Genomic DNA, 9664 nt, shown 5'->3' on the forward strand with positions numbered 1-9664 from the left:
GGTACAGTTTTGCACGACCGCGAGTCGAAGTAACGCAGTGCTATATTGCAGAAAAATTGGCTTGGTCAGGAAGGGGGTAAAACCTTCTGTAGCTCAAGTGGTTAAAGCAGTATTAACCCCAAAACCAAAAATCTTATATATTGCAGTGTACAAATCATTAGATGTGGTGGCTGTATTAGTCTCCTTTTTTTAGGTTTTTTTCCCTTTGTTTTACCTGGTGATCTGTCCAGAACCTCACCCCCTGTATAAGAGTGCCCCCACTCTGGATGATCTTTCAACAGGAGGCACATTTGGACAGCAGCATTGTTAGTTTGAGGGTGGGGAGTGTTAGATGTACTAGCAGGTTTAGTAAACATTTTTTTACCTTGTGAGATAAAGGTTTTACAAAAATAAATAAAACTGATCATTGTAAGCACCACTGTCAGTGCTAGATGGTTTGTTTCATCTCTATAACTGATACATCTGAAGGGCAGCTTGTTCTTTTAAAAAGAAACAGACATACTTGCTGGATCAGCAGAGGAAAATAGAAGAAAGCTTAGAAAAGAAAAGTAGGTACGTAGATTGGTCGAAATTGTTCAATTTGTCAAATATATGCTTTTTGTGCATGGTTCATAATGCTTGTTGTGCATGGTTCATAATGCTTGTTATGTATCTGTTCCTTTCTCTTACAAATAAAAATCTTTTGAAAGTAAAAAAGAAAACTAGTGCTGCCACCACATCTAAGAATTGGTAAGCAGCAATAGGATTATTGTTTGCTTTTGGGTTTAATACTGCTTTTAGGTAAGTGAGTCTAGTTATTACACTCAATGAATGTTTACTGGACAGGTCAATGTACCATTATAAGGGAAGAAGGAAACAGCATGTTTCACGGTTAAAATTTACAGTTTTGTTAAATGATCTTTTGAAGAAAAAAAAAAATTAAATTAAATTTTCTTACGTGTTCTGCAGGCTTCCTTTCAAACTGGTCTCAACTTCAATCAAACCTTCAGTAATACAATAATAATTGAAATGAAAGTTCAACTCTAAAAAATACTAACATGTACAAAACAAACAGCCTCTATTTAGTAAAGATTTCTGATCAGTTTAAGCCCTGGCTCACACTGATGCGATGCAAGAAATGCAGCGAATCCTGTGCGTTTCCCACACTGTACAGGAATCGCACAGCATCCATGCAATCTGCTGCAGGTGTCAATGTTGGGTTAGCAACACCCTGAAACAGCTTGCAAAATGCAGAGCAATTGCCAGAAACAGGTGCAGAAAAAAGGGTCCTGCACCATTTTTGTGAGGATGCCATGCGTTTTGAGCCATACAAAATGTGGTGTCCCGCAACGCACAAGTGTGAACCCAGTCCTAAAGTGTATCTATAGCCAAACCTTTTGCCTTACTTTTGGATAGAGTAGGAAAGCATTCGATCTCCTGTTTTAATTGTTGGATGTGTCCCAGCTGGGGAGAGTCTCCCCTCCTATTTGCCCCGGTGTCCATTATCACTGAGATACAAAATAACGGAAGGGAAATCCAAATTGTTACAGTTGTCATCAGAGCAGGAGGTGAAGGGAGAACTTCAATAGGGACTCTGGTATCGATGACAACTCTTCTCACTATGTTGCTACAGTTGGGTCCATATATATTTGGACACAGGCACAATTTTTTATACTTTTGGCTCTGTATGCCATCAGAATAAAATGAGAACAAAACAATCCAAATTAATTTGAAGTGCAGACTTTCAGCTTTAATTCAAGGGGTTTACCATAAATATCAAGTGCAACCATTTTTATACACAGTCCCCCCAATTTCAGGGGCTCAAATGTAATTGGACAAATTAACATAATCATAAATAAAATTATTTTAAAATATAAATATATATATATATATATATATATATATTCTAAATATTTTTATTTTATTGAGAATCCTTTTGCTGGCAATAACTGCCTGAAGTCTGGAATCCATGGACAATACCGTAAACTGGGTTTTCGCCTTTCAGATGCTTTGCAAGGCTCTAACTGCAGCTATCTTCAGTTGTACTTTGTTTGTGGGTCTTTCTGCCTTTAGTTTTGCATTCAGCAAGTGAAATGCATGCTCAATTTGGGTTGAGATTAGGCGATTGACTCAGCTATTGCAGAATATTCCACTTTTTTTTCTTCAAAAGCTTCTGGGTTGCTTTTGCAGTGTGTGTTGGATTGTTGTCCATCTGGACTGTGAAGCAGGCTCAAATCAATTTACTGCATTTGGATAAATCTGGGCTGACAGTACATCTCTAAACACTGCAGAATTCATCTGGCTGTTTCTGTCTTCTGTCATATCATTTATAAATACTAATTACCCAGTGCAACTGGAAGCCATGCATGCCCATGCCATCTCTCTGCCCCCACCATGTTATATAGATGACGTTGTGTGCTTTGCATCATGAGCTGTTCCAAGCCTTCTCCACGCTTTTTTCTTTCCATCATTCTGGTACAGAATAATCTTAGTTTCATCCGTCCAAAGAATGCTTTTCCAGAACTGGTATGGCTTTTTTAGATGTTTTTTGACAAAGTCTAATATGGCTTTTCTATTCTTCAGGCTTATGAATGGTTTGCACCTTGTAGTGAACCCTCTGTATTTGCTCTCGTGAAGTCTTCTCTTGATTGTAGACTTTGACAATGATACACTTACCTCCTGGAGAGTGTCCTTCACTTATCTGGATGTTGTGAATGGGTTTTTCTTTACCATAGAGAGGATCCTACGATCATCCACCACTGTTGTCTTCTGTTGACTTCCAGGCCTTTTTTATGTTGCTGAGCTCAACAGTGTGTTCTTCTTTCCTCAGAATGTACCAAACTGTTAATTTGGCCACTCCTAATGTTGTTGCTTCTGATGTTTTGTTTTTGAAGCCTTACAATGGCCTGTTTCACTTGCATGGACAGCACCTTTGAACGCATGATGTAGGTTCACGGCAATAGATTCCAAATGCAAACACCACACTTCGAATCAACACCAGACCTTTTACCTGATTAATTGATGAAGAAATAACCAAGTAGCCCACACCTGGCCATTAAACAGCTTTTGGTTTAATTGTTCAATTACTTTTAGTCCCTTGAAAAAGGGGGATGGCATTTCTTAAGAGCTGTAATTCCTAAACCCTTCCTCAGATTTGGATGTACATACCCTCAAATTAAACCGGAGAGTGTGCACTTTCAGCCCATATCCATTATATAACTATAGCCTGAATATGTTTTAGTAAGTATGTGAAAAAACTTAAATTGTGCCTGCGTCCAAATACAGTATCTCACAAAAGTGAGTACACCCCTCACATTTTTGTAAATATTTTATTCTATCTTTTTATGTGACAACACTGAAGAAATGACACTTTGCTACAATGTAAAGTAGTGAGTGTACAGCTTGTATAGTGTAAATTTTCTGTCCCCTCAAAATAACACACACTACCAATAATGTCTAAACCGCTGGCAACAAAAGTAAGTACACCCCTAAGTGAAAATGTGCAAATTGGGCCCAAAGTGTCAATATTTTGTGTGACCACCATTATTTTCCAGCACTGCCTTAACCCTTTTGGGCATGGAGTTCTCCAGAGCTTCACAGGTTGCCACTGGAGTCCTCTGCCACTCCTCCATGACGACATCACAGGGCTGGTGAATGTTAGAGACCTTACGCTCCTCCACCTTTCATTTTGAGGCGGCCCCACAGATGCTCAATAGGGTTTAGATCCGGAGACATGCTTGGCCAGTCCATCACCTTTACCCACAGCTTCTTTAGCAAGGCAGTGGTCATCTTGGAGGTGTGCTTGGGGTCATTATGTTGGAATACTGCCCTGCGGCCCAGTTTCTGAAGGGAGGGGATCATGCTCTGCTTCAGTATGTCACAGTACATGTTGGCATTCATGGTTCCCTCAATGAACTGTAGCTCTCCAGTGCCAGCAGCACTCATGCAGCCCCAGACCATGACACTCCCACCACCATGCTTGACTGGAGGCAAGACAAACTTGTCTTTGTACCCCTCACCTGATTGCCACCGCACACGCTTGACACCATCTGAACCAAATAAGTTTATCTTGGTCTCAGACCACAGGACATGGTTCCAGTAATCCATGTCCTTAGTCTGCTTGTCTTCAACAAACTGTTTGCAGACTTTCTTGCGCATCATTTTTAGAAGAGGCTTCCTTCTGGGATGAAAGCCATGCAGACCAATTTGATGCAGTGTGCGGCGTATGGTCTGAGCACTGACAGGCTGACCCCCCACCCCTTCAACCTCTGCAGCAATGCTGGCAGCACTCATACGTCTATTTCCCAAGAAAAAACTCTGGATATGACGCTGAGCACATACACTCAACTGCTTTGGTGGACCATGGCGAGACCTGTAAACCACTGTATGATCTTGGCCACTGTGTTGCAGCTCAGTTTCAGGGTCTTGGCAATCTTCTTATAGCCTAGGCCATCTTTATGTAGAGCAACAATTCTTTTTTAAGATCTTCAGAGAGTTCTTTGCTATGAGGTGCCATGTTGAACTTCCAGTGACCTTGTAACACTAACGAGTCACATGACACCAGGGAAAGAAAATGGCTAATTGGGTTCAATTTGGACATTTTCACTTAGGGGTGTACCCATTTTTTTTGCCAGCGGTTTAGACATTAATGGCTGTATGTTGAGTTATTTTGAAGGGACAGCAAATTTACACTGTTATACAAGCTGTACCTTCACTACTTTACATTGTAGCAAAGTGTCATTTCTTCAGTGTTGTCACATGAAAAGATAGAATAAAATATTTAGAAAAATGTGAAGGGTGTACTCACTTTTGTGAGATACTGTAAATATGGACCTTACTGTATATCTCCAGCAGAGAAAGTGAAGTAAAATCTTCCAAAAGGGACACAGATTAGGGATGCACCGAATGTTCGGCGGCCGAACATTATTTGGCCGAAAATAGAAAAAATAGCACTTTCGGTGTTCGGCCGAATAAGTCAAAAGGCCGAATAATTTTGTGCCGAACAATAGGGCTGAACGATAGTCGATATGATATCGACTATCGTTCTGTGGCCGTAGGCGATATTCATATCGCCGAGGTCACGATATTTACATAGGCAGGGGGAAGGGACTTGAAGGAGGACAGGAGGACTCACAGACTTCCGTGAAGCCGGGACACTTCAGCGGTGAGCATACATACATTACTCACTCGTGCACTGCAGCCCGCCCCACACATTCAGTGAGTCTTACTCTCCTCCCTAGTTTTTTCAATGGCACATTCAGGAAGCCAATCCCGCCGTGATTAGCTGCACAGCAAACCAATCACACGTGCCTGCACACCTGATTGGTTCCGCTGTGCCGCTACTCATGGCGTGATTGGCTTCCTGAATGTGCCATTGAAAAAACTAGGGAGGAGAGTAAGACTCACTGAATGTGTGGGGCGGGCTGCAGTGCACGAGTGAGTAATGTATGTATGCGGCTGTGCTCCTTTCCAGGCTCCTACTAGTCCACCTCCAGCCTCCTACTACCACCACTATGAGAGACTGTCTGTCACTGTATAATCTGATCGAGTCCACACTGACATTGACTGACTGTCACTGAGTAATTGATGTTACCACATTAACCCTGACCTGCCCAGTGCCCTGTATCTGCAATTAAAATTTACAAGGCTGCCTGCATGCTTCCTGATTTCCATTCCCAGCATCCTTCCCAATCCCTACAGTGTCACTAACATTAACCCTATGGTACAAGGCTGCAGTGTGCACTGAATCCCATTCCCTACAGTAACATTTAGGGAGAGAGAGAGGCATGAGAGGACAAGAGAGAGAGAGAGAGAGAGAGAGACATGAGAGGACAAGAGAGAGAGAGAGACATGAGAAGACAAGAGAGAGAGAGAGACATGAGAGGACAAGAGAGAGGACAAAAAATTGGCAAAATAAATGGAAAAAATGCGAAACACCGCGTTCGGTATTCGGCCTTCGGCCTTCGGCCAAACATTTCATTATTATTCGGCTTTGGCTTCGGCCAAGAATTTCATTTCGGTGCATCCCTAACACAGATGTAAAAAAAAATAAGATAACTGGAACCGTAATAATTCCTTACACTTTCCGAAAGTTTAGGCTATATATGCACTGCAAGGTTTATGCTTACAATGTAATTCCTTCTGGCAGCGTCAGATACAGAGCTTTTGCACTGCATATAACATTCAACCTTATTCAATGAAAATTTTTTAGCCTTTATTTAATTTTTAAAGGGTTTTAGAAATGACCCTTACATTCCAGCAACAACTAAAAATGTTCTTTGTTTAAAGACAATTCACAAATGTTAAGGGCCTATTCATGCTATTAGGCAAAAGTGTTTATTTCAAGTAGAAATCCAATAATTTCCTATCGAGCAGGTTCACATCTATACAGTACATTGGAGTTTAGTGTGGAAAAGAAACTAAATGGAATAATTTGCACCTTGGCGTTCGTGCTGCTTTAACAGGCCGCAATGCTTTGCCGCAATATTTGTAACTTCAGCTGACAAAGAGGCTGTGCCTTGAAACGTTTCTGGCGAGTAATATCATTCTTCACTGTTGCCCTTACTGTCTAAAGCCTCTGACATCTCAGGCATACCCAGCCAGTGGCGGTATCTTTCACTTCCTGGTCTGGATCATTTCTTGTCATCCCTGAGAGGGAGATCATGCCTGGGGGAGGACGGCGGGGGATTGCAGGGGAAGGTGAGTTTTAACATGTAAAACAATAGATTTCCGTGCAAAACAATGTACCGCTTTTAGCACAGAAATCTGAGCAAATTCATACCACCAGGGAGGTTAAAAGTTCTATCTGCTTTAAATTCATAAACAGTTATTCAACATGAAGGCCTACCTGATTGGATGTGAAATTAATAAATGGTTGATTCTCGTGTGTCATAGTTGTTGATAAACTTGATATTGCACATCATATTTTAATGTGTAATATGTTGCTGACTTTGTCTTCTTCTCGCCTCATTCCCCTCCCTCTCGCAGTGTTGTCAGAAGGAACAGAAGTAAACTGACTTCTTAACTGAACACTCATGTACAATGTCTGAAATGTCTGAATGTGAAATCTCCTGAAAGCTCTCCTTTAGATTTGCCAACAACCAGTGTTTTTATAAACTATCCATTAGGGTCCATAGAAACCTAGGCTTCCTCCAAGTTTGCTGGGGTTATTTGAGCAGTAAGTAGTGAAATGATCCCCAGCCTGGATGACATCTAAATATTTGTGACACCAGTGCCAATTGGCAGAGATAGTGGTGTGGGACCAATGGAGCTTTTCCTATCCTTTCTCAGGTAAGAACCCACTGACACCAATTACCATGTTGGCTGTCTGTAAGGGGGCATTATTTTAACTGGCCACCAATGTAAAGAACTTCAAACTGACCACTATTGTTAGAGGGCTGTTTTTTCACTTGCCACAAGTGTAAGTGGGCCCCTCTTGCATTGACCACTATTGTGATGTGGCTAATGTCTGCAGATGTAAAACATTTTATAGGGGTTCCCTGAGACCTGGAAAATTTTTCATGGGTTCCTCAATGGTAGAAAGGTTGGGAAAGTGGTATTACATGGCTGCTATTGCATTCATATTGTAACTCTTGTGGTCAGCTTTAAAAGAAACCCCTGTGACACCCACAAAAGCATAAACCAATCTCCTACTTCAATCTCCAACATACAGTTTATTATGGTCATTGATGCTTGTCAAAAAAGGAGAAATGAAAATGAGCCATAGGAATGTTATTTAGTTCTGGTCATTTTACAGTTATTGGGCTGGTGTAACGCCATTTCAAAAACATGCGCTAGAATGAAATGTGATAGTTGTGAATCAAATATTGATTAGGTATCAAGTAAGAACCAAAGAATAATTATTGAATAAGGTCAAATATTTTCAAGATTGAAATATGCAGAAAGTGTGAAGGATAAGATATACTAGAATTCATTGGCTAATATTCGGGATAACCTAGATGTCTTCTTCAGGCTTTACACATATTGGAAGAGTAACTTCTAAACTCCAAACCTTCTGGATGGCTAACCGGGTACAACACCCTACTACTAATAGGGCTGAAACAGCCATGACTCCAAACTGGCACATTTCATTATATTTTATGTTTGAAAAGCTGTATATGAAATAAGAAAAAAAAAAAAAAAAAAGTCTCAAAGTTCTTCTCATCAGCATCATAGATTCAGTCCACTAAAATGTAAAATGTTAGTTTTTTATAAATGACTATACAGTATATGAAATCACACTTCCCTCTTCTAATAGGCAATGATATATTTGCACCTACGCTCCAAGTACTATCAACTGGATGTTTGCTTTAAGAATTGAGACTCCTTCTGCAGCAACAGAAGGAAAATAATGTTATGGTGATATGTCTCAAAGGCTAAAACGCACACAGAAATCACTTACCCTCATCCTCTAGAGTGTTACAATTTGCTGTAAAGAGTGCACTGGTCACACCAAGAAACAAGAACAGATTCATTTTCATCTCATCTACAGACAACTCAGCTTTGTCAATGGATTGCCTTTCAACGCGTCTTCACCAGCATTATCAAGAAGAACTAAGTTTCAGTTCCGAGCTACTATAAATTTTATATTTCCAGTATCAGGCTAATTTAAATGCAAAACCATATTCAAATTTGTGTGACTGTTATATTACCATGTATATATTTGCACCATGGAACAAACATGTCTACTGTTCAGCAGATTTGGATGGGGCCAAGCAACCTCTAAAATGTACAAACTGTAATAATGGTTCTTGTATTTTGTTTCTTTCCTCTGGTTGCTTCTGGATATAGGCTGGTAAAGTTAGAAAAGTAACTGTAAAGAAAAAGTGTATGTCTTCTTTTTTTAACTCTTTTAAAAAATAGTTAAACATGTAAAGCAGACAGCCTGCTTTTTTTTTCAACGCCATATTATAGCATCAGTTTTTACTGAAATAATTGCACTATACAAGGGCCAGAGTCACTGTCTAGACAATTATCTCTGGCACCCGAGGCGAAGGTGTCTTTTCTCATGATGGGGCTCTGGTGTTTAGCTGTGGGCAGAGGTGTCCCATCCAGCCCTGCTGCCAGCAGCCTGTCAAACTCTATGAAACACAGACAGCTGCTGCCGCTAGATGGTAGCAGTTCAAACATTTAGGGCAGCAGGTGACCATGGATGGATGCCTGTAACACAACGTTCACGCCATTTACATTATGGGCTGCAATATTGCATGTACCTTAATGCTGTATGTTAGGCCTCATTCATACTGGCAATTTCAACCCTGCGTTTGGAGAAAGCTTCTGTAGCACACTCCTAGTTTAGAGATGGCTGCTAGGTAAATTTAGTTTAGCTCCTCTGTAAACAGTGGAGCAAGGGTTGATTGCCTAGGGCTTCTCAGTGTTTCACAGACTGTTCTGCCACTTCTCCCTTTTTTCTAGAGGCTTCTTGAAGAATAGTAGCAGGAGAGCAGAACAGACAGCCTAAATATTTATGGCACTCCATCCAATCCCTGGGGAGGTGTGCCCAGAATATGGAGGGAGAGCCCATAAGTAGCCTAGTCTGAGGCCTAAGTGGCAAGTGAGAGAGTCTTGCAGGAGGAGACCCCTGTGCAGGGGCTTTGCCCCTGGGGCAGAGCAGAAGCCTGGGAGGAAGTCAGCTTGAAGACACCAAGGTCCCAGCTAAGCTTAGCCCTAGTTAACGGATCCAACT

The 9664-nt window shown here is 41.0% G+C and overlaps 1 protein-coding gene across 1 annotated transcript in view; it reads right to left on the reverse strand.

Moving 5' to 3' along the window:
- The window catches only part of LOC309561274 (proteinase-activated receptor 1-like), a gene marked incomplete at its 3' end in the record, with an annotated part of 111838 nt that extends 103347 nt beyond the window's left edge, over window positions 1-8491 (reverse strand). The window contains exons 1-2 of the mRNA XM_082265089.1: window positions 8381-8491; window positions 938-983 (exon numbers count right to left, since the gene is read on the reverse strand). Coding sequence (XP_082121215.1) covers window positions 938-983; window positions 8381-8459 — 125 coding nt within the window. The 5' untranslated portion in view covers window positions 8460-8491. The remainder of the gene's footprint in view (window positions 1-937; window positions 984-8380) is intronic.
- Between the last annotated feature and the right edge of the window lie 1173 nt (window positions 8492-9664).

Source organism: Pelophylax lessonae, assembly GCF_965119305.1.
Source record: "Pelophylax lessonae genome assembly, chromosome: 1".
NCBI lineage: Eukaryota > Metazoa > Chordata > Amphibia > Anura > Ranidae > Pelophylax > Pelophylax lessonae.